This window comes from Denticeps clupeoides, chromosome 13, assembly GCF_900700375.1.
Source record: "Denticeps clupeoides chromosome 13, fDenClu1.1, whole genome shotgun sequence".
NCBI classification, from domain to species: Eukaryota; Metazoa; Chordata; class Actinopteri; order Clupeiformes; family Denticipitidae; genus Denticeps; species Denticeps clupeoides.
Genome location: NC_041719.1, coordinates 18,354,639 through 18,379,281, shown reverse-complemented (window position 1 = coordinate 18,379,281; position 24,643 = coordinate 18,354,639). Strand labels below are relative to the sequence as shown.

At 46.5% G+C, this 24,643-nt stretch overlaps 2 protein-coding genes across 25 annotated transcripts in view; both read right to left on the bottom strand.

The window, feature by feature from the left end:
- Positions 1–109: 109 nt before the first annotated feature.
- kdm4aa (lysine (K)-specific demethylase 4A, genome duplicate a) lies at positions 110–12,208 on the bottom strand. Of its 2 annotated transcripts, none has more exons than XM_028999958.1 (22): positions 12,110–12,208; positions 11,112–11,271; positions 10,834–11,009; positions 9,802–9,916; positions 9,512–9,705; positions 8,896–8,945; positions 8,684–8,787; positions 8,328–8,465; positions 7,886–8,184; positions 7,639–7,781; positions 5,601–7,429; positions 5,343–5,439; positions 5,083–5,264; positions 4,726–4,924; positions 4,408–4,484; positions 4,224–4,279; positions 3,817–3,925; positions 3,468–3,656; positions 3,036–3,206; positions 2,790–2,909; positions 1,797–1,889; positions 110–1,683 (listed from the first exon to the last, which is right to left on the bottom strand). In XM_028999958.1, exons 2-22 carry the CDS (start codon positions 11,247–11,249, stop codon positions 1,546–1,548), a joined length of 4,617 nt encoding a protein of 1,538 aa, XP_028855791.1. In that variant the 5' UTR covers positions 11,250–11,271; positions 12,110–12,208; the 3' UTR covers positions 110–1,545. The 2 variants fall into 2 exon arrangements, with proteins under 2 accessions (XP_028855791.1, XP_028855790.1); XM_028999957.1 differs by having other exon boundaries at positions 112–1,683; positions 12,099–12,208.
- A 1,157-nt stretch (positions 12,209–13,365) lies between these two features.
- ptprfa (protein tyrosine phosphatase receptor type Fa) overlaps positions 13,366–24,643 on the bottom strand; it is a 176,959-nt gene continuing 165,681 nt past the window's right edge. For all 23 annotated transcript variants that reach the window (XM_028999941.1, XM_028999942.1, XM_028999955.1 and 20 more), the window contains 11 exons: positions 23,715–23,838; positions 23,431–23,606; positions 20,883–21,002; positions 20,650–20,804; positions 20,153–20,438; positions 18,174–18,352; positions 16,036–16,162; positions 15,760–15,885; positions 15,500–15,654; positions 15,289–15,424; positions 13,366–15,038 (listed from right to left, as the gene is read on the bottom strand). In XM_028999941.1, coding sequence (XP_028855774.1) covers positions 14,970–15,038; positions 15,289–15,424; positions 15,500–15,654; positions 15,760–15,885; positions 16,036–16,162; positions 18,174–18,352; positions 20,153–20,438; positions 20,650–20,804; positions 20,883–21,002; positions 23,431–23,606; positions 23,715–23,838 — 1,653 coding nt within the window. In that variant the 3' untranslated portion in view covers positions 13,366–14,969. The remainder of the gene's footprint in view (positions 15,039–15,288; positions 15,425–15,499; positions 15,655–15,759; positions 15,886–16,035; positions 16,163–18,173; positions 18,353–20,152; positions 20,439–20,649; positions 20,805–20,882; positions 21,003–23,430; positions 23,607–23,714; positions 23,839–24,643) is intronic.

The window sequence follows — 24,643 nt, the reverse complement described above, 5'->3', positions numbered from 1 at the left end:
CGGGAAAGATCGCTGATGTGAGTCGAGAAGGAGAGTTGGTTGTTTATTGTTACTGTTGTAGAACGAGAGAGCTGTGAATGTCCAGTTCATACGAAGTCAAGTTGTACCTGCTGAGAACACGAGAGTAATAGAAGCCCTGAGTTCGTCCCCAAAGTCCTGCCGCTGATGTATGGAATAATTGTCAGTGAGTGAGTGATAAAAACACAAGAATAAAAGTCTCTGAAGACACAGGTAAACGTGTTTGCCCATCTTTTACTGACACGCTGATGGTCTTCACAAAATACATGAATGAAAACTGAGAGCCTGGCATTCATGAAGAAGGGCCAGAGATGTGGGTCACGTTTGAACAAAGCAGAAACAGGAGGCAGCTGACGTCACCCACTGCCAGCAGAAACACATCTTAAATAAACTACATACAAGTCTATCTCACAGTATATAAGAACATAAAACATGAAAATATAAAACAAAGCAATAAAATAGGCTTTTTTTTTTTTATAGAAAACATCTTTCATTTCGAACGCCACTCATTAGAATGGTGATACACTGAGGCGACTTGTGAATGGCAATAAAGGAAGGATTACTAGTCATGAAGCCATCAGATCTGTTGAACCAAAAACACTACGAGTGTTCAAATGTACAGGCAAACGTGGGTCCCACTGAAAGCCTCCTCCTCTTCCTTAAGTGCATCTTTCGATTTGCCAAAATACGCCAGGAAGTGACAAATATAGATCATCGCAAGTGCAAAATTAATGCATTTAAAATGGACTATTGTGAGTTCGGCAGACTGCAACAACAGGACTTAAATTAATACAGCAGAGTTTTTGTTAAAACAGGGAGGAAGTGACCGGAGTGTAAAAGGAATCCGTGGCATTTCAATAAAGGTCAATAAATGATCCTCATAGCAAAAACAGGAGCAGGACCGCTACAGCATCATAAGTGACACAAATGTATTGCCAAGGTTACTTTCATAAAGCACCATGTAATAAATATGTTGGTAAAAATGTCTAAAAATGTTAACTCATTATTTTCCTAATATAATAAAAACTGTCCAGGAATGTGGATGTCTGTAGAAAATAAAGATCTGCAGAAAGAAGAGGAGCGTTTTCTAGAAAAAAAATGGCAATGGTATCTCTCTCATTAATAGGCTTCCTGACTGAGTAAAAAACAAGAACCAGTAAGTGACCAACAACTGGTAACATTCTTTGAAATGCAGAGAACTGTGAACGATAACCCTCCTTCCTGCATGAACAAACAAAGGTAATAAAGAACGTTCTCGTAGTGCTCTCTTCTGATTACTGGTGAAAAGAAGCCACTGATAATTAATGCATCGAACGACGGGGTTAAACACTGCTCTGTGTACGTGTGTGTGTACACAGTCAAACCTGGACAGAAGTCGAAAAGCACACGCGTGAAGGAGAGAGAAAGAGAGAGAGAGAGAGAGAGACACACAAGGTGTTAATCATCACGCCCCACAGTCCACTGACTGACGAGTCCCGATTAACGGTGCTGGTGATGGGAGGATAGTCGGCTGCTGGTTTTGGTTGGCTACTCCATGATGGCTCTGTAGATGACTGGTTCGATGTAGTCTCCTCTGTACCTCGAGTTGATCACACGCTGTCTCTTTGTCTCCTGGACTTTCTTCTCACCGAACATTTCATCAAATCGCATGTCAGAGGCCTTTGACTGCAGGGAGGTGGAGAAAGAGGGGAATGATTGACACCAATCAAATTTTTTTTTTTTTTATTTAGGAATAGATTACTTCTTTCTTGTAAGAAAACCTTAAGAACCCCACTCACTAGTCTTGACTTCACTCTCTTTGGCAGCTCCTCGTCCAGGGTGTAGACGTCGTCCCTCTTGGCTGTTAGCTGCGAGCCGTCCTCAAACTCCACCTAGAAGAGGGGAAGCCGTGTTGAGGGACAGCATCATGGCTACTGCACCCAGCGGCCATCTCTGCCTGGAGCTTGACTGTATCGGCCTCGAGGGACGAGTCTAGATAAGAGCTGTAAGTCTTGGTTTAAATGGGTCGGGTTAAGTTGAGTTCGAACTTCCAGTCTATAGTATCTATCCTTTCTGCATGATTCACTGCTTGGAAAAGGATTTTATCAAATGTTTTGCAAATGGATGCTGATAAGTTGAAACGTGGAAGTTCGCTCTCCGGCCAGCTGGAACTCGCTCTGCCATTGTGTGCGTTTCATGAATCGACTCGGCTCCTCGTCTCTTCCTTGTTTACTCCGTCCTGTGTTAAGCGGATTTCATTCCAGCGGGAACATCCGTGGGTGTTACGGCGAAAACGCAGCTTTCACCAGCCCCCTTGCGCTGCCTCCGCAGCTGGGTTGATAGTCTTCACCGACACGCGCTCTGGGCTTTCAAACACTGTACTTGTCTGGTCGGGTCTAACTTTGTAGGCGAGATTACAGCTCCAGTCTAGATCCTGCTTCTGGCTACTCACAACTACGCTTTATCAGTGAATCAACGGTGAATTCAATGGTGAAGTAGCAACTGCTATCTAGTTAGCCTTGGTAGCCCCTTAACGTTCAGACACCTATTGCATTTTCCATGTAGTTACTAAATGAATGATAAAATGGAATCATCTATAGAGCTGAAGGTTAATGCATTAACACCATCAAACTACCAGCAGACACTGAACTACTTCAAATGTGATACATAGCACTCAAAAACGATGTGTCCCCACGAAAGGCGCCCGGGGAGAGACCAGCCCCCTTCCGATCACAAGTCTGCCTTATAGCGCCTTATCCATTAGGCCACTGGGGCTCCTAGCTCTCTCTCACCTGGTACATCTGGATCACATGAGCTGCCACAAATTTGGCACCGTAGACCAGCCCGTCAGTCCACCTCACCTGCACCACCTCGCCCTGAGCAGGAGGACCTAACAGAGAACAGTCTCGATTCTACAAAACAGCATAAAAAAAAAAAATCGGAATGAGCAAACCACGTAGCGATTATTAACACAAACACAGACAAATCCACACCCACCCGCCCACAAACCCCCACGCAAGGTGGAGGAGCGTTTTTACCACGATATCCTCAGGGAACAGGTTGTCGCTGAAGGAGCCGTCGTCAAAGTTGACCTCATAAAAGGTCTCTTTGGACAGCTGCACCACGTCACACTGGTAGTAGCGACCATTTTTGTGCTTGCAGATAACCTTTTGGCCGACGGTCAGCTCCCGCATGGCTGCTTTATCACGCTGCAAACAGACAGACGCACACTAAAACTCACACAGACTGGACAGGCTCTTACGACGGAATATAAAGCACATGAATCAAAAGGCAATAAGATGTGAAAATGAAGAACAGAAGACTTCACTAGCTGCTGCCTCTGTCTGGATCAACATACCAAAGGCCTCAACTTGAAAACCAGCTCAGAGCAACGGCAAAAAAAGCTGCCAGTCAGAGCATCACCATCAACACACCCAACTGTCTTGAAACTGCAGCACTCAGGTCCCTACCTCGGTCTGGACGGGGCCTTTGTGTCGGCAGCAGGTGACGTGGACTATGAAGGGCCAGTCATCGGGCTGCATGAGGATGCCAGCAGCTTGAGCGCAGGTGGGGTGGTAGCTTGTGGGACATCGGCCGTGGGAGCACTGGACACAGCACCCCGATGTCTTCTTCATCCGCCGCTTGCAGTAATAGCACTTCTGCAGGGGAGAGGAGGCGACAGTCAGTGGTATACGCTTTGTTTAAAGGGGTCAGTATTTCAGCACATCTTGGCAAACACTTTAAACTCAAAGATTCAAAAAAATGTTTCAGATGTAATGAGGTTATAATTGCATTGTAAAAAATACATGTTTGATTCACCAGTTTGAATCTCTGCAAGGGGATGCCACTCAGGTCAACGGGAGAACGCCTGGTGATGTTTACGAACCGCGCCTCCAGCACTGCTACCGCACACAGGACATGCACCCACCTACAGAACCAGGCAAAGTACTTGTTCAAGACGACCCTTGAGTATTTCTTCAATACTTCTAAGCGTGAAAAAGGTAAATACTTTGTTGAAATGCGAGTCTGCAAATGACTCAGTAATGAAAAGCGATGTTAACAATCACTCTTTGTAGAGAGGTTGTGATTTGTAAGGATTTATGAACCCAGAAGGTCATTAAAGGACTATGGTCTCATTCAAGCGCTCCAGTAGCGGTGCTGAGGAAGTGTCATAAAAACCACAAGATGTTTTTCTTTATGATCGCTTTAGACGGAATGCTGCTCACTTGTCGTTGTTGGCTCGGTGTAAAGCCCCTCCTCTCAGTGAACAGAGGCAGCAGCTCTGTGAATCGAAAAGCATTCAGCAGTTGAGCAGAAAAAAAGATAACTGAATGAATGGATTTTATATATATATATATATGTGTGTGTGTGTGTGTGTGTGTGTGTGTGTGTGTGTGGCAGGACCAGCACCTCAGTCATGGCGTTGGCTTTGCAGCGAGTGCACTTCCAGCCCTTTGTCACTGATTTTGGATTAATGCCATAACAACCTAGAACAGGACACACAGCAACGTGATTTAAAAATAAATAGAAGCAAATGTTTCAGCGTTCGGCATACTGTATTATACACATATTACAATAATCAAAAACTAAACGACAAAAAACTGTAGAATTTATTTATAGAGCACCGCAGCTTGCAAGCCGGATGCAATAAAGGACATGACTACAACAGTATAAATGACCATGTAAATACTGTAATATTGTTACTGGGGGGTGTTGGGTGGCACTCACTGGTGTGCACTCGTACGCAGCACTGGGCGCAGCTGATGAGCAGGCTGGTGCCGTCCTCCTCCAGGTACGGGGTGGAGAGGTGGGTCTCAACACTATCCTCGGTGGTGGTGCTGAAGCACATCTCTGGGATCAGGGGCTTAGTCCTCTGCTTTCCGGCAGGGCCCACTGGGGGCGCAGGCTCACCCTCACCACACTCCGTCTGAGATAAAAGCCAACGAGAATAAAGAGATAAGAAGTGAATTACGGGGACGCAATAGAAAAATGAAGAAATTCGCCTCATCCAACTTTGAGCGTACAAGGCGCCAGAAGGGGCTTTTAACAGCGGTATAATGGCTAGGGGGCGGATCGAGGCTTTACCCGCTGGTAGGTCTGGAACAGCATGCACACGGCGCAGTAGGGGCGCTGCAGGCCCATGCTGCGGTTGTATTCCTTCTCTTTCTCCAGGCTGCAATGCCTGTTCTGCCACAGGTGGGTCAGTGGCTTAGCCCACAGCTCCCCCTCCAGGCCATCCTCGTCTACTGCAGCCTGGTCCTGGAGTTCTGAAAAATACGTAATGGTCATAAAAACAAAACCAAAAAAACCACACTGAACATTAAAGAAGAGTTCAGAAAGCTTACCCTCATCACTCATGCTGTCCTTCATCAGAGGATGATGACGGGGAAGTTTCGTTAACCTGTTCTGGGCTCCCTCATTCTCAGTGCTCGTATCTGCCACCTATAAACAGTGGCGTCAGAAGGAACGTAAATTCATTTTACACTTCATAAAGCTCTCAAGTTAAAATTCTGGCAGGGCAGTCCAACGGCGCGGCTTATCCAGTAAACAGAAACATCATTTCAGCGCAGGACCGCATCCCCGCCACCGTACAACTGTCTGACCTTGCTGTTGCTCTGCAGACTGCAGTCCTCCGCAAAATGTCTCTCTTCTCGCCGCGGGGTCTCCGGTTCGCTGCAGTAGTCCCCCTTGGCGTAGCTGTGGACGTGGAGCACCTCGGCGGGACTCAGGGTCCTCTGGAAGATCCTGTGCTCTGGGCTGGTACGGGAGGAGGGCGGAGGAAGACTGGGCTCACTGGGGCCAGGAGTGTCCATGGCAGGCTTGGGCTTGCTGCTCAGCAGGGCTGGTGATGTGGGGATCAGCGCTTTAGCTGCTGATCTGGGTGTGTGTGGCCCCGTGCTGGATTTGGTTGATGGTTTAGGTGTTGATGCATCTGGCTTTGGTGCTTCAGAATTGACCTTGACAACTAGACTGAGCGTTGAAGGCTCTGGACTGGTTTTATCTTGCGATTCGGGTAATTGTGCCAAAGAATCATCTTCAGATGGAGATTCTGGTTTGAGTGGTTCAGGACTGTCTTTGGAAGGTGTCTGGGGTACCGGTGCTTCTGGGGGTGTCGGTTTCGCTGGCTCTGGTGAGGTGGGCATGGGCAGAACTGAAGGTTCTGGGTGATCTTTAACTGGTGTCTCCAGGGTGGAAACTTGGGCCGGCGGTTGACCTGATTGTGGAGGTGGCAAGGCGCAGTCAATGGTGGCATGGCTAACATCTGCGGGTGCAGGGTCTGGCACCACAGGCTGTACTTCAGCGGGGTTTTCCTTCGGTTCTGTACCGTCTCCTGCTGTGGGCTGCTGTTCCACCGGCTTTTCTTCTTTGGATGTCATGGCTGCAGGGCATGGTGCCATAAGCTCTTCTGTTGAGTCTGCAGGGCCAGCCTCAACTGGAACTTCTTCCTCAGGTTCAACCTCTGAAGATTCTGGATTCACAGTCTGGACATCCATTGATTGTGCGTCTGCAGGGTTTGCTTCAGTAAGGCTTTGTTCCACAGACATAACTTCTGCAGTGTCCATTTTCTCTGGATGCCCCTCAGGCGGTTCTCCATCTGTAGGCTGCTTGTGCACAGGCGATTCCTCCATACTCTGGACCTCCAAATGTTCTTCAGGTTCTGAACCCACTGGCTCTTTCTCTGGAGTCGTTTCCTCTGTACCTTGCTCTGGATTTTCCTCTAAATGGTTTCCTTGAATTGACTGGTGGTCTGTCACCATTGGCTGATCCTCAGATTTGTCCCCCGTGGGTTGTATTTCTATTGGCTCCAAAGAGTCCTCCTCAACATGTACATGTATGCTCTCTGTAGACTGTAAACCTGCGGACTCCACCTTTTCGTTATTAAGTGCTTCATTAGTTGGGATTGGCTCTTCAGGATCAGTCTGTGCAGTGTTAAGTTCCGTAACGCTGGGCTCTGCTTCAGGCTCAGTACGGGAAGCTTCTTCCAGCAGAGGTTCCGCTGACTTCCCACCTGCAGCTTCCTGCTCTGCTGACCCGGGCTGTGGAGTCTCTGCTGGACACGGGCTACTTTGTTGCTCTTGATGCGCTGGGCCACTGGACTCTGGGTCCACAGCCACCTCCTGCACTTCCACAGTGTCCCGGTTCTCTTCCTGTTGTGTGCCCCGGTTCTCTTCCTGTTGTGTGCCCCGGTTCTCTTCCTGTTGTGTGCCCCGGTTCTCTTCCTGTTGTGTGCCCCGGTCCTCTTCCTGTTCTGTGCCCCGGTCCTCTTCCTGTTCTGTGCCCCGGTCCTCTTCCTGTTCTGTGCCCCGGTCCTCTTCCTGTTCTGTGCCCCGGTCCTCTTCCTGTTCTGTGCCCCGGTCCTCTTCCTGTTCTGTGCCCCGGTCCTCTTCCTGTTCTGTGCCCCGGTTCTCTTCCTGTTGTGGCTCTGGTGCACCTGCATTTCATAAAAGAGTGAAATATGTATTACTGTATACAGGAGTTTATAAAAAGATTCTGCAACAATTAGCAAACTCTTAAAATGATACGCTGTAAGAATACTGTAGTCTACAACTTGTCCCCCTGCATACAGAATCAACACAGACCAAGTTAACAAGACTAAAATCATTTAGTTATTCCCCCCACCCCCACCCCACCAGTGCTTACGTTGGTCCACCGTGCCTGGCTCGTGTCTCTGGTCATCCACCCGAGCTCTCTTCTGCTCCATCTCTTCCTGGCCGTGGTCCTCTTTCCCACCCTCCACACAGTTATGTTGCCTTTTCAATGTGTTCGTCTCTTCAGAATTGGTGCTGCACCACACAACAGGGCATCACATGTTTAATACTGTTATGACAGGTAAAGCTGATATGCATTTTTGTAAAAATGTATATTAATAAAAAAACACTTTGCTCACCTCAGAGTGATGCTGGATATACTGACATCTTCACAGTTCTTCTCCTCTTCCACAGCAGTGCTGGCAGCTTCTTCTCCCACCCCTTGGTCTCCTCCCTCACTTGTCTTCTCCTCCTTTTGAGGCTCCAGGAGGAAGCCATCCTTCCCATTCTGCAAGAACTCAGCGGCTTCTGGCGTTGGCTTAGAATGATCGATGGGTGTGTTATCTTTACCAGCTTCCCACAGCTTATAGCGCTCCGGCTGAAACTTGCGGACAAACAGGTCCATGGAGATCTTCACCATGTCCTTCCGGCATGAGCACTGCAGTGACAGGAAGAGACTTATGATGAACCCATTAAATGGTATTACATAGTAATAGAATGCGTTCACTCGTTTCCTCAGGAGTGTGTCTTTAAAACAGTTGAAAGTGTTCAATGCAGCCTGAGTAGGATACTTGTTCTTACAAGTGTTGCTTGCTTCCCATAGTCAATCCAACGCTGAGTGGCAAAGTTAGTGGACTCAGCACAGTTAAAGCCATGGTTAAAGCCAGCATGATAAGCATATGGGAAGGTCACAATGAACTCTCCAGCCTCTTGGGTCACCTAAAGAGCACAACATCAGGAAACAAACAATTTATTACTAGAGAAATATAATACACAACTAATCTGCGCTGCTGTGGGAAAGTGTTTATTCACATGTGAATAGGTCTGGGTGTACTTCTCAGTTTGGATCACTTAGTACTGCGGATCAAAGTACACTACAGAACTAAAAACCATGCTGTTCTAATATAGCGACATCTTTCTTGTATAAACATTCTTACCTTTTCAAACGGAATCCCATACTTCTTCAGTATTGATGGCGAAATCAAAGTCATCTTGTGTCTTAAGAAGGCTTCGCAACTCTGGGCACTTCCAGGAAAGAAACCTTGGGAATAATGTTATTCACATAACCAAAACCATTTCATTAGTGTTACAGGAGTAAGTAAAGTAAGTACGGAGTATAAAACCTTTCACAACCGTCTCACAGACATACCTTTAGCCAGGCGCTCCAGTCTCTTGCCATGTTCTGGAGGAACACAATACCTGGAGAGAGAAAAAAAGAGAAACACAGGTCAAGTAGCAGGAAGCACAAACTGATCTTTCAAGCAAGTTTAAGTGGTGCCACTTCTGCCCAGCTAGTCTTGGCCAGATGTTCTAGTCCTGTCCCGCCCTTTCATTGTTTTGAAATGGTGTGTTTGACACTCTATTGGCTAGTACCTTGGTCGACATTTGTCCTTCTGCCCTAGTCGCACTGTTTGGAGTTCTGGTCATCCCTGACCACCTCACTTCACCGAGCTTGTGGTCTATTTTATGATGCTGGAGAGGATTAAACATTCTCTTTGTGGTCCTGTCACTTTGTTTTCTAGAATTTGGGAGCTGTTTCTAGGGTATGTTGACAGGGCTATCCTCTCTGTTAGTGCAGTGCATCCCTGGTTTGTCTTTTGATGGTTTGGTGTACTGATGTTTTTGGGTTCTTCTTTGTAAACGGGATAGTGAAAGGGGACTCTTTTGTATTGTTGCCTTTGTTTATGCGCTTTCTTTATTGTTTCTGAGATATAAATAAATATGCAGTTTTAAGAAGATGTTACAGTCAATTGAAAATTACATACCAGGACTTTGGTTCTCCAAAGTGTAGGTAGTTGATGCTGTAGAGATCCATGTCCTCTGTATGCCAGGCAAAAGTGCTCTTCCACATGCCAAAGTACAGGTAGGGAGTGTTTACCCCTTTGATTTTAATTCCACTCTCCCTCTCCACTGTGTCCAGGATAGTGTTCAGCTGCCCGATGTTCCACTCTGTTACATTCTGCAGACAGCAAGATAAGACAGGGCAAATACTGGTGCAAACTGGTGTGACGTAAAAAAGATGTTTTTGTGCTGTTCAAATAAAAGCATTATTTACTGGATCGTATAGACTGCCACTGATATCAGCGCCATACAGAGGTGGGTTAAACGTTAGGTTCTTCCAATACTTCCTCTCCAGCTCATCAAAGTCAACATATCTGGGGTTGCAAAACCTGAAAAACAGAAATGAAATTGGTTGTTCAATAAAGCAACAGGTTGCACTGGTTATTTCAATTATATAGTATGATATGAATTCATAATTAATTCAGGAACCCCTTTAAATATTTGGTTTAAGAAAGATAAATGCAGGACACAATATTTAAGTTATAAAGGCAGATTTCGATTGACTATACAGTCCCAACTGTGCTGACATTTCAATGAGCGCACCTTGCTGACGCTCCCCTGTCTACACAGTTCAAAGGCTGCTTTTTTGAAAGGAGAAATTCCCTTTCGCAATGGAAAATTATTAAAGGTTGAATGAGTGAAAATAGAAAGAAGTGAAATAGAAAAATGTCAATTTCAGAATATCTCCGAAAATATCTCCAGTGCCTTTCCATAATGTCCTGCATAAGCCACCCTGGTCACCTTCTATTAGAACTAACGAGGGCTAGTGTGGTTGCAGCAACAGAAATAAACCTGCCAAACAGATAGGGAACGGAAATGCAGCTACTGATGAGCCACCTGCCCAAACGTACAGAAAACTGGTCATGATGGCAGAAGACACCTGGATCAGAATGGCTGAAGAGCGGTTAGAGTGCACATGCAGACCCCTGTTCCTCTCACAAAGTACATAGTCGACTGGGAGTCCACGTGGGAAGATCCGGATGACCCAATGTCCAATAGAGCATTCGTTATATTTGACTGAAAAACAGGTCTGATCCATGGAGACCCCTCCTCCCCACTTACAATCACAGTCAGTTTCAGGTTACTATGAGATGATCCTGAATGCTCCTTTGAACTTTGAGTTATCTTAACAATGGCCATGCAAAATGATCAAAGAGCCTGCACATGGATTTTGGTATTATAGTAGCACGAGCGTCATTACAACACAAACCGATATATATGATGGGTGTCATACTGAAAGACTCACCTGTCTGTATTTGCTATTCGACGAAACTCTCGTACGGTCATGGGCTTCTTCTGAATATTGTACTGGGTAAAGAGGCCTGACTGGCCTGTCACCACTTGTTGAATGGGAACGGGAATCACAAGGTCATCAATGTCATCGTAGGTTTGCCTGGGTGTCCAGTCCTTCGGTGGTACAATCTGATGCACACAACGGAAGCTTTAATATGACTATGATTTAAAGAACAGGTGAACAAATATTACTCTCTTTACAGTAATTAGTACTAGTCAAATCATAATGACCTTTGCCATCCCAGCTTTGTGTGCACCTTGCGACTCGATGTAAGCTATATAACGACTGAAGCCTTTGAACTCTTCCTTGGTGGGGTGAAAGGTCATTATCCTGGAGACAGAATTCTGGGGTGTAGAATCTGAAGACATCTTGCACAGGTGAGCTTTTTCTCTAAAACAAGAATCAGTAATGAGAGGCATTAGTTAAACGCATGAATATGCTGCAGACACAATCAGCTCTCACCAACTGTAGCGTTCACGACGCACAGGAGAGTTTAAAACAACTTTTCTAGCTGTAGTTAGGAAGCTAGAGAGCTCGCCAACTGTGTACAATTTCCACGGCGTCTGGCCAACAAGCTAGCTACAAACGTTTTATTTACAGACCAGATAGTCATCAACAATGAAGTCATGAACACTTTATTTACAAATACTCCACATAAACTGACTTAAGAATATAATTTTATTCCATTTACAATTCATGCAATGTTTAAGTGAGGTTGCTAATGTTTTCTTGCACATACTTGCTAAAGTTAGCATGACAATCTGTCAGAGCTACAAGCTACCCGCCCACTACAAAAAAAGCAGAATTCTGATTGGACAGAAGGATCGAGTATGTTATCCAGCGCCTCGGTGATTTGCGGAATCAAACGCTCATCAAAACAAGGCCCAGTCAAGCGTAACTCCCGGAAAGTAAACAGCTAGCTTGTATTGTGTGCAAATCAAGTTGCTAAAAGGCCGAAATCTGCAGAGCAATGCTGTACAAATGCTTCTAAATAATTAAATCAGATTCGACATATTGGCAAATGTGCCAACATTCGCCAACACCTTGGTTAATTAACTTGCTTAAGTTCTGCTGAGCGCATAGCTATGAGGTAGCTCAACTTGACGGTAGCTATCGTTAGCATGTTTGCTATCTACTTATTTTAAGTCAGAGAAAAAAACTGTGAAACTGACGAAAAAGTAAGCAGCTGAAGCCGAAAACTCTGGGCAGAGACTCACATATATCGAACCTCGGATCGGCGAGTGCTGTCTCCAGATTTCCGGAGTTTGTGAAATATTTGCACAGAATTCACCACGGAGACGAAAGCCAGTCGTCCATTATTGCCAGGCGACTGCGCATGCTCAGTGGGCGAATGTTTACACTGCTGCGAGAAGTGGGCGTTCCCCGCGCTGACACTGAGGCTCAGGGACGTGCGCTCCTTTAACCCACGCCGAGTCCTGCTGCCTCGGCAAAGGTTCGTCTTACACCTGTCCTCGTCGATCATTGAGGACAACAGTTCCAAAACTGAATATAGTAATATTACTAATACTAACAACATACCAAAAATTTATTTATTTCTTTTTAAGAAAGTGAAGTGATTGTCACACGTGATACACAGCACACAGTGCAAACAGTGAAATTTGTCCTCTGCATTTCACCCATCACCCTGAGTGAGCAGTGGGCAGCCATGACAGGCGCCCGGGGAGCAGTGTGTGGGGATGGTGCTTTGCTCAGTGGCACCTCAGTGGTGCCACTTGGCAGATCACGATTCGAACCAGCAACCTTCTGATTACGGGGCCGCTTCCTTAACCACTAGGCCACCACTGCCCCTTTCCATCTGTTTAGTTTATAACGCTGGCATCAATGTAAATGTAATGTAAATGTAAATGCATCACACAGACTCTCTTCTCCTGGCTTCCCATTAAAGGGGTATGAAATACATTTTTTTTATTTTACTGACATTCAGTGGCAATGAGCCACTCATATGACTTTAAATGTCTGTCTCAGACTGCCAACATCTCCACATTATGTCTGTGTAAATGGCAATATCAGTGCCATTTTTGTTCAATTAATTTTTTTTTTCCATGTAAAATAATGTAATGACTAATATCAATAATATTTAATGATCTTCGCATTCATGTTTATTTTAATGAATTATAAGATCAGGTCTGACATCAGGTGTCCACTCAGTGAGTTTCTGGCGTAGTCATCCTCACACAGCTCCTGGTACTCTGCACCGCCAGCTGAACCTCTTGCCCCCTCTGCAGCTTGACCACACTGGAGCTGAAGGCCTGTGGAGGACCAGCAGGCCAAGGACAAGGTGGCTGGAAGGGGACACACCATCTGTTCCCTTGGCACAGGACAGGACGGACGTGGGAAGGTTGGGTGATGGGGAGAGGGGGACCAAGCAGAAGTCCCATATGCACTGAGGTCACAGGCACCAGCACACAGTGAGAAAGAGAGGAAGACAGAGAAAAAGAGAGAGATAGAGGCACAAACACATTGTACAAAACCCAGTTATTCAATTTTATTAACATCAAGGTCTTTGCAACATTTTTTCTTGCCTTTTTGTTGTATTAACAAATAGAAAACAGACTGCATTTACAACAGATTGAACCCCTATGGCACTATGCAAACACAAAGTGAAATGAATTTTCTGGCCTGGTCCCCATGCGTGCAAATTCACCTCACTTTGTGGTTCCTGGCCAGTGAAAAATGTGATGATTGTTTTTTTTTCTTATTTTTTCTTCTTATTTGTCCACTTGGGTCTTCTTTAGCAGAGACAGACCTTCCTCGGTGAGTGAGAAGACATACCATATAATTCCACTGAGTGACAGAGGATATCCTCTGGGCTGCAGTCCGCTGTACTGAATCCAGGATTATTTTCGCAAAAGTGTCAAAAGTTCAGATCATACGGTACGGGCCACCTGATATACATCAACTGATACTGTTTGTGGCCAGATAAACACTAGTCAGAGCTCTAGGAGAAGGATATAAACGTGGGAGTATATACGTTTCTGTGCCGACAGCCAGAACCCTCTGTGCTTTGGGGAACTTCTTTATTCCGGTTTGTCTCTTGGCCCCGGTAATACCTGGGATGTGCGAGAAAGGTGTCTCTGTCGCAGGACAAAACACCCTTTCAGAAAGTCCGTATTTTTCTTAATGAGGATGTCTTTAGAGCGACAGACTTATAGAGAAGGAGCGAGAGCAAGAGAAAGAGGAAAAAAATAAAATCACAGTTTACAGCTATTGAGAACAGCCAGAATCTGTACATGGCCAAGTCTCAAATTTCATTAGACTATTCCATTTTCAAGAACAATAGGTTTATGTAATTCCACTAACTCTTGTTGTATGAGTTTTTTTATATAGATAATCATTTTATAAAGTATCAGGAGCTGAAAAGGCCTATAAAAGATTGTTCCCCCTTCCCCAAATGAATTAGAGAGCAAATAACCAGAACATGACAATATCATTATAATAATGATAAAAAGAAATCAGCAGCAGTTCTGAGTATGTGTCCTCTAGTGTTAGTTACTGTAGGCATGTTAAAAATACATGTCCTCTGGGCTAAAACTATAAAACAAAATAGAAAAGTAAAATATGTTTATCATTTGAAAAAAGACCCCACATACATAGAACAGCCAGTGTAAATAATAAACATAAGTACAAATAAGTTGTAATAATAATAATTCATAATATTATGGTAGCATTATGGCAATGAGAATGAAAACGCTGAAATGTTATACATGGTCTCAGCAGGATGCACTGATAGGGGAAGAAGTTGTGCAGTATAGACGCCAGAACGGAACCTCTGTAGTTGTTGCTTTGATTAAGATTATTCATTTCTAAGGAAGTTCTTTTTTTGTGTGTGTGGAAAGAAATAAAGCAAGTTCATTGTTCCAGACCATGGGTACAGATCCAACCATGGGGTCATCTGCTGTGACCTGTGGCTCCCTTGATCTCTTTCACCCTCCCCCCTCCCCCAACCCACCCCCCCGCAAAGCCACCCCTCGGGGACACCCTCCGATCAGAATTAGCTGGGCAGGTTCGGCACAAGCAGAGCCCGAGGGGCTCCTGAAGGGGGTATTCCGCTGGGTTATGGAGAGCAGTTACGTTGCATAGTGATCAAAGCTGCCCAGGTACTCGAGAGCTGCCCTGTAGCACAGCTGGTACTGGTCCTGCAGAGGAAATGAAAGGGAAACTCATCACCTTGGCTGACACCAGAAGACCTGGCAAGTAAGCAGTTTTTAAAGAGCAAGCAGTGCTGTTGAGACAAATTGCATTCAGCAGAGCAATCATGAGCTGCTTTGATAACTTTGACTGAAAATGTCCTGTTTTAGTGGCCCAGCAGAGTGTAATCTTGTCTCTCTCTCTCTCTCTCTCACACACACACACACACACACTTCCTCAAACCTCCTCCTTTAGTACCTCTGTCTGCACCATGGCCGGTCTCTGAGTGCGCAGTGTTTTCACTGTCTGAAACAGATCCACCACGCCTTCATATCTCATCCTCTCCAGCACAATGCTTAAGGTGATGAAGACTCCAGTCCGCCCAACACCGGCACTGCGGGAAAACAGGGATTTTCACCCACGCTCGCTCACTTAATAACACCCTCACACAAATTACTATAATACTGACCTGCAGTGCACAGTGATTGGTCCATCCTGCCCAAACTGCTCCTTGGTTTTGTGCACTTGACCAATGAAATCGATAAAGCCCTCTCCAGTCTTTGGCACGCCCTGCTCAGGCCAGTCAGTGAACTGGAACTGGCGGATGGTCCTGGACTGACCGTCCTGAAAGTGGAAAAGAGTAGGGTGAAACACACCGGTATGTTCATTAAAAATGAACACGGATCAACAGTGGGTCAGGTCTATAATGAGGGGCAAGCACAGACGTACCCTGGCATCTGTCACCTTAAACTCTCTAAGGATATACTGTGGCATGTTGTACTCAGCCATGGGGTCCACCACAAAGTACTGGTAACGGGCAGAGCGCTCTGCTGGCCAGTACTGGTGGCACTTCTCCTGTTGGCCAAAACAAAAGTTCAGTGCATGTGTTTGCACATTCAGCCCTATGTGTGTATATATGTCCATTATGGGTACATGGAAAGATATGACGTGTTTGAATGCGTTTTCTTTTTTTTTTTTTTTTAACTGGCATCTCTGGTGACTTACTCTGCCCATCTCCCTCAGTTTGGTTAACATGACCACAATGGTGGAGTTGTGCTCCCACAGCATCCTCCAGAAGTCTTCAGTAGTCTCAGCCAGGGGTCCCTGTGTGGCGATATAAGCTTTCTGCTGCCTGCGGACATACGGACACACACACACACACAGCTGCTTTAGGGTGACCTGCTTCTGTGCAAACAGCTGCCGTCTGAAAGTGTTTTTGTGTGGGTGTGAGAGGCTCTGCTGCTGATTATTCAGACCCTGCGTGCAGTTTTCATTATGCAGACGGCCAGATTAAGTGTCCCCTCTCTCTATAACCAATGAAGAAAAAAAATGCAGAGCTACATCTGCACTGCAGTTCCTGCCACCAGACATCAGGGGGCGGTGTGGCATACAGTTTAAATTTGAGTTTACTATCTACAACACATGCATTTTCCAAAACCACACACACACACACACACACACACACACACACACACACACACACACAGCACCGCAGGTGAACCAGAGCAACAGGGCCTGAAGGGGTGAGTGTGTGCCGAAGATTAGCGCCACCATAGGCCCTGTCTCTGCATGTCTCACGCTGGGGGAGAGAGCCTGCTTGGTGCAGCTCTCAGCTGTGGAGAGTTAGCTGAGCCTCTCCCAGCGTGGAGGCAGCAGCCGGCGACGGCCATTTGCCTCTGATAGACGAGCAGCAGGCGGCCGCCGCTACGGCGCTCGGCGGAGGGAAAGTGCTCAGCTGGTCAGACAGAAGAGAGCTGAGTGGCGTAATAAGCGCTTAGCAAGTGATCACGTGGAAAGCGCCTGTCACACCCCCCCATAGGTGAGAGCTACACTCCTCAGGTGATGAATGGTGGGGAGTGGGAGGTGTGAGTTTTTGTTAGCGCCACTCCCTTCCAGCTCCCATTATTAAAAAAAAATGAGGCAACTGGGTACTGTGGGAAATATAAGTGCCATCCACCCCATTATCATCATCATTATCATCATGTCATCATTATCAATTAAAAAAAAAACACTGCGTGCTTCTCCATACAAAATAACTCGCTAAAAATTCACAGTGGTGGCCTAGTGAGTTGCAGGTTCAAACCATCAAGGCGATACTGAGGTTCTCTTGAGCAAAGCACCGTCCCCACACACTGCTCCCCGGGCGCCTTTCATGGCTGCCCACTGCTCACCAAGGGTGATGGGTTAAATACAGAGGACACATTTTTGTCATAATGAAAAAAAAAATCACTTCCACCTAATTCACATTATTCTGTTTGCCACGTTCTCCCCTTCTATCCAATTCATTCGCTTCATTAAGGCCGAAGGGAGAAAATAAGAAAAGTGTGCAACTCGTTCATTATTGTGCTATCACACCGAGGCAACCGTATATGCATCGGCACTGTGTACAGTTCAGCAGAGGTGGGGCTGATCGCATGTTAATTCCATTAGGAACAAGACTGCATCGGCCCAGTGCGACCCCTGCTGGCGGATCCGCACAACACTTCCTCCACAGCGCTAGGGAACCTGGGACAGTGGTTGGCCTAGCGGGTAAGGAAGTGGACCCGTAATCGGGAGGATGCTGGTTCACAAAGCACCGTCACCACATACTGCTCACCAATTGTGATGGTTAGAAGCAGAGGACATTTCGTTGTGTTCTTCACTTTACTTTCAGCTCTTAATCAAGACTCAGCATCTTGTTTCCACATGAGACAACAGGTAAATAAGCATGTGTATGAAATCCTGACATGCCGCTGCTAACACACTCGTCAGACTGAGTAATTTAATTTCTCGCCAGCGTGGAGTGGGTCACCTGTTCCCCTGCAACGGTGGCCAAACCGGGCTATTTATTTAGCTGCCTGGGACACGGCTGAGGAGTTATGGACATTCCTGCCAATAAGACCAATTTGTCCCTGACAACCGCCAACACAATGGGAAGAGAACGAGCCCAGTGCTGCCCCCATGTCAGCCAATAATTCTAGGCTGTCAGATGCCTGAAAAGCACATCTTCCAGCATGCTAGAGCAGCTACAGTACTGAACGGCACAGTTTCTCATGCAATTTTAAAACAGAAAGGCCCTGGTTTCCACCCCCTGTTCGTACGATGAGATTTTTGAGGGACTCCTCGCTTCTTTTTACACTCGCGTTGCGCTCTCGTCCCCTCACCTGTAGCCATCGATGAAGCTGGCATTGATGTAGTCGGAGCCCTCGACGCCCCGGATTGGCTGCAAACACACACGGGTTGTCTCGAAGGGCATGATGTTCACCAGCCGGTTTTTGAACTTGTTACATGGCAGGTTGGCACTGATGAATCTTGAGGTATGTGCTTTGGAGTTGGCCAGTTTCTGAATGGATCAAATGGAGAAACAATTATATAAACATTATATATATATATATATGTGTGTGTGTGTGTGTGTGTGTGTATGACAGTCACATGGTTGCGGTGGACTCATTGAAGAGTCTTTCATGCTGGGACCATGACCCAGTCATTTCTGTCTGCATGGCCCATGACTTTGCAACGTGTGTCCCAGGAGGCAGGTTGAGTGGGTGGGTGACACAGGGGAGCAATGAACCCCATTATTCTTTGTTCTTCCCACTTCAAATGGAAGCCTGACGCCTCCTCTCTCAAAACTGTGTATGTCGCGCAGACATCAGGGAGTAAAAATAAACACCCCCACACAAATTTGGGACGGCTGTATTCTGAGATATAAAAACCCACGCTTGTTTAAAAAGAAGTTGAGGGAGGCTGCTCCCTGAAGAGGATGTACAGGCTTGTGCAAGCTTTGCAGATGGGTCGTAATGTGATTCTTATGCGTGCGCAAAAGCAAGTGTCAATTTCAAAGCTGCTTGCGAAACAAATCTGCAACGGAGCAAGCATCAAAACCTAATTATACCCGCGCCGGATTCTACAATTATCCAGCTAGCAGAACAAGTTTGATCCACATAATTCAGGCTGCAGCATATCCCTGAGGGCAGAGCAGAGAGGGAAGGAAGCGGCGTGGCTAACGGTGCTGCTCCCACTTCACCTTCGCTGCCGGGTGCCCGGACCGACTTCCTTCTCCCATTTGCCCAGGAGGTGGCCAGTCATTATTCTCCACCTCTCCTATCATGCTCTGTTTTTCCGTCTCTTCTCCATCTCCCCCTCTCCCAGAGTTAATCTCTCTTCTGTCCTCATTCTTCCTCTCATACGATTCTCCCCGTTTTTCAATTCATCTCGCTCTCTCTCTCTCATTCCCAGCTCTATCATGTCTTCTGGTTTCGGCTCAGGAACAGAGGTAACACAAGACCCCTCCACTAGAGATTCCCTTCATCTCGGCAATAACTCCCACCAATCACCACCTCTCCTACCCGCAGGCCTCTTCCCTGTCTCCCCCAATTCACACTCAGAGAGCCCAGACACTCCACACAAGAGCTGCCTGCTCTCTGGGTCCCTCCTCTCCATCAGCGTGGCAGGCCTGGGAGTCTGTGTGAGCGTTGGAGGTCTGTTCACGACTTCAGCCGCATCATATTATGGCAGGTGGTGAGAGACACTCTTGTGGGCAGGCTCCTCGCCACACAGAACTGTGGCAGGTGGACACCCTGGATGGAGTTCTACACTTTCACCACTGCCAAATAATAATAATAGGTCAACAGTTGCAGGTAGCTTAAAAGTAAAGTTTAAAAATGTGCAGAACTTTAAACAGTCCGATATCAATCAATTTATCTGTCTGTCTGTCTGTCTGTCTGGTTGTAGTGTGCTCACTGAGCATCGGGCTGCAGCATGTGGTGGAAAGAGCAGCATACGGAGAGACAAATGAACACTGTCGGGAATAAGCTCATCTTATTAGCCCCAACACTGGGTATCTCAATGGGGTATACTATTAAAGTCAGAATTAAATCGACACTTTGGATACTGCCATCAGCACAAAAAGGTCTGTCAGCTGCCTAATGTGCTCCAGTGCTAACTTCTTGACAATTATAAAGAAAATGTTTAAAAACCTTCTAAATTCTAAACATGTACTGTAAAGATCCTTTGTTCTCCACATTACCACTGGAGATAAGATCGCATCGAGAAGGTATTACCTGAAGGTGTAAGAAGACAGAAAAAATACAAAACAACCTTTTATGTCAAGTCTTTCTTTCTGAACTGTTCTTTCACCCCTCACCTTAAACTCTAGTTCCATGGAGGTGACGGTCTCCCCAGGGGGCACCTGTGTGAGCTTCTGGATATGAGCATAAAGGTTTCGTGCGGGGACTTCCGTGTGGCCACAGGTGGCCGCCTCCAGCAGGGCCTCGTGGATGAAGATATACTGGTCCTCCGTCTGTACCATGTAGTTCCTTTGGGCGCGCATGCATGTCACATGACCATAGATGTCCACCGACTTCTCGTGCTTCATGCGCTCCAGCATGGCCTCAATGACGATGAAGCAGCCGGTGCGCCCCACGCCAGCACTGCGACAAACAAATAACCTTTTCATTTAAAGACATTCACCTGGCTCTGCTGAGGTTCAACTTGTCCGCAGTTCACTGATAAACGTACAGGCAACATCCTAGAGAAGGTCTCTGACCTTTAAAGATGAAATGATGAAATATCTACTTACAGTACACCTGAACCTATAAAAACAACACCCCCTCAGAATGGCAGATGTATACTTTACTCCACCTGCAGTGCACCACCATAGGTCCTGCATCTGGAGGGTTGCAGGCCTTCACCCTTCGCAGGAAGGCCAGAATGGGAGTGGGGTACTCCGGCACGCCGTGGTCGGGCCAGGCCATGAACTGGAACTGCCGGACCTCTCTCTTCTCACTGGAGCCGTTCTGCAGGGACAGCAAGGGCCTCCATTAGTCATGGAGTCATGACATGTGCAGGCAGAAAGAAGAGGGACTCATGCTCACCTTGTACAGGGCAAAGGTTCTGACGCTGTAGGTGGCCAGTTCCACGGTGTCCAGCATGGTCACCTGGATCATCCCGTAGGTCTCTGTCCCTCTACTGGGCCAGTACTGGTCACACTTCACCTGGAGCAGAATGAGGACAGGTAGGGAGAGTAGTTTTATGCCGTCAGCAGTGGAAATGGCCTGGTTTTGAGAAACAAAGGCTCAGGACGCTGTAAAGTTGAAAGGGTCATTTTTTGGATGGGGATTTAGTCTTCTGAAGACAGCTTGGACTCCTCACGCTCCATTGTGTCTGCGTTCATGTCCTGGAGGTGAGAGGAGAGGAAATAAAGGGACGAGGACAGTAATAGGGCAGGACGGCCAGCTGGAGTGGAGGGCAGGCCTGCAGGGCGGTGGCGAGTGTTGTGTTAGGGACCAGGGGGCCGAGGAAGAAGCCCCGACAGATGGGGGCATCACGCTACACAGAGCTGCCCTGAATGAGGGCACAGGCAGTGCATGTCTGCTTACCGCTCAGAGCCGCATTAGCTTCTGTAGTATCTGCGGTTCGAATATAGAATGTGTTCAGTGTTTCTTTTCTACGTGAAGGACCACCACCTGGCCTCATCGCTCCAGGAGACTCACTGTGGCCTAGTGCCAGGATACCTGCATGACATCAGTGGCGAACATCATCAGCAGACCCCTGCAGGATCTAAGCCTCTTATAGCTGCTCTTTACAGCTAGATTTGCTACGTTGCTTTTCAATAACAGCAGAATTTATCACAGCGCACGCGCGTGGATGAACAATTGTTCTAAGTGTGTGTCCTCATCCATAATTTTTCTCCCCTTAAAAATAAACTTGGGAATATAAATCTTCGACTCGGCCATTGTGCTGCGCTGTGTGGAATTTTAAATAAACGCTGCCTGGACAGAACGCTGCCCTCTGAGGGCCGTGGGCCAGAAACATGCCTGGCTGTACGCACAAGCCTGAGATTTGAGTGCCTGTCCTCCATCGAGAGTCGTCACCGGGCAGACAGGTGGCATCGCAGAGGGGGTGTGACGGCACCCCCTCCCAACTCTGGTCACATGACTTCCCGTTTTCTGCCTTTACGTCAGCATTCTCATTTCCTGACAACAAGTTGACCAGGGTGGGCAGAGAAGGGCTAGAGTGGGGCAGGCATGCTGGGATATTAACACGGAAGGTCGTGTTTGGGGGTAAAGGGTATTTAATAAAGGGACTCATGACCAGTCAGGCAATACAGAGATGGGGACGTGTGATATTAACTCTGTGAGCAAGTGCACTCTGCCACTGCCAATAATGGGAGATTACTTCCATGGCCTGTGGGCGCTTGTTTATTAATCTTGTTGCAAACAGAGCAATTCAGTGCATCACACCCCTCACTCTACCCTACCTGATGTTATCTCCCTGCCTTTGACTCAGATAAACCCCTGGGTCTTAAGTAAGTAAGAGAGACTGCATCTTAAACTCTGCTTGTATATTTTGTGTAATGTGCAAGTCTGCATAGATGGGCAAATATTACAATCCTTCACGCTGCCATGGACATGAAACCTGTCCCCGTCCGCACACAGATCGCACGGTGTAAACAAACTGTGTGAACCTAGCACGGCCCTGCCTCCTGTAACTGGCTGGGAATGGGACGTAAAGGCAACGTTCTCAGTCTCATCGCAGACTCCACATGCAGGGCTCTTATTCCAAATGTGTTTATTAAAATCATCAGATGTTCTTCTGTCCATGACCAGTTTAATCTGACCCAATAGTGTTCTAGCTGGAGAACTGGCAATAGCTTCTGTTGAGCTCCATTTCCTGAAATCTGCTCTGCAAACATCTCTAATCATGGAAAAATGTGTCTCTACTAAGTGTTCCTGGAAGGTTTGTCTGTGGACCTTTCAATAATTATGCTGCAAAATTTTCCAGACAAAAAGCATGGATGTCAGATTAAGCAAAAAGATGATGACTCAAAAATACACTTAAATATACCTCTGTTATATTGAGTAATATTATCTGTCTGTAATATTATCTACTAATGCACTGTTCCATTTTGCACAGTAGTATTTGCACTATTTTACTGTGCACATTTATAATTCATTTCACTAGTTTAGCGCTGTCTGTATCACAGTTGTCTACATGTTTATTTGTTAAATGTTACTCTTGCACTGCCCATGTCCCCTGTTGGCACTTCATGTAGCCCAGTTTGTCTGCATCTCAAACGTGCAGTTTATGTCAGTACGTAACTTTGTGTAATTGTACAAATGTTACATGCAGCACCAGGTTCCGTAGAAACGTTATTTCATTTCACTATGTACTGTCTAACATGTATATATCTGAAATGACAATAAAGCTCAACTTCAACTACATTTGTGGCATTTATCAGACGGCCTTTTCCAGAGCAACCCCCTGTTAAGGGACTTGCCCAAATACTAGGGAGTACCAACCCAAATACTAGGGAGGTCATGTACTTACCTGACTTTAAAACCATTATACACAGACATTAACTAATGCTTATTTTCTGGTCTGTATATTGTCTGTCTAGGACTCTGACGTCCCAGCACCTACCCTTGACTTCTCCTCCAGACGGGTCATCATGACAATGGTGTTGGTCCTCTGCTCCCAAACCATCCTCCAGAAGTCGCTCAAAGTTTCAGGCAAAGGCCCCTGTGTGGCGATGTAGGCGTTCTGCTTGCGATAACCGTCTATGTAGTTGCCGTTGATGTAGTCACTCCCAGGTACTCCTGTGTGGGTTACAATCATCGAGAAATTAAACACATGGACAGATCTCCATTAGAGCTGACTGAACAGACTTTTGGTGGTGAAGGGAACACAACTGTAGGGGTCCTTACCATCAACGCAGGTGAGGATGACTCTGGAGTGGTCGTAGGCGATAACGTTTGCATAGCGATTCTTTGGCTTGTTGACCTCCAGGTTGGAATGCTCCCAAGTGAACTGCTGCCCGGGGTCAATAGACTTCAGAAGAGAAAAGAAAAGGAAAAAGTAGGAGCGTGCGTTAGCCTGCAATACATTAGCACTATATATCATTCTGTCCCCAAAATGACCACCCCACTGTTAAAATGTCATTTGGTTGCAACTCCAGCCAGCTCTGCGTCCTAAATGCAAGGCATCTATTCAATCAAAAAGCAATGACACATGGATAAATACACTCATGGCGCAAATATTCATGCAGTCCCAGAAAATTTTCCAGCACCCATTAAAACCCAGTGATGAAATCAAATGGTCACAGGGGTGAGAAGTAACAGGAAGACTTCGGCGTCAGCATGTGAAAATTCTCCTGCTTGCAGTCAGCATCTTCAAGCCAGGTGGGGCCAGAGAAGAGCTCGGCGTCTGCGGGCACGTGGAACGTCTCTGAGAATCGTATTTACGTCAGCCAGGAATGTGTGAGAAAAGCGAGGAGCTTGGCTTTAGAGCTGCCAGCAGTGGACAGGAGGAGAAGCTCTTAACGTCCACGGAGGCTTAAAAGTGATCTGCTCTCTGGGAAAAGCTCCATTAGCTGTGACACAAATGCTTCGCAGACTCTTCTGCACGAAGTAAATTAGGAAGAAACTCTGGACTCACAGACACCATTTTTCTTCCCTCAGCGCTGCGAACCCATGCTGTTTGGCGATGATCAGCATTAGGATCTGGCCCATAGAGGTGCAGAGTCATTAGGGAATTCTGAGAAAGCCACCGTACCTGGAGACTGACAGAATGGTGCTGTCTTCACAGCTCTCCGGTTTATTTTCACACAGTGCAGAAGCGTGCAGGAAGTGCTTGT

What these genes read in the sequence shown, in the direction of transcription:
- kdm4aa (XM_028999958.1), bottom strand. Translation starts at nt 11,249, where the DNA reads ATGTCTTCAGATTCTACACCCCAGAATTCTGTCTCCAGGATAATGACC. An exon ending in GGACAGCATGAGTGATGAGG is followed by an intron (nt 5,265 to 5,342) that starts GTAAGCTTTCTG and finishes CGTATTTTTCAG; the next exon opens with AACTCCAGGACCAGGCTGCA. An exon ending in TGTTCCAGACCTACCAGCGG is followed by an intron (nt 4,925 to 5,082) that starts GTAAAGCCTCGA and finishes CTTTTATCTCAG; the next exon opens with ACGGAGTGTGGTGAGGGTGA.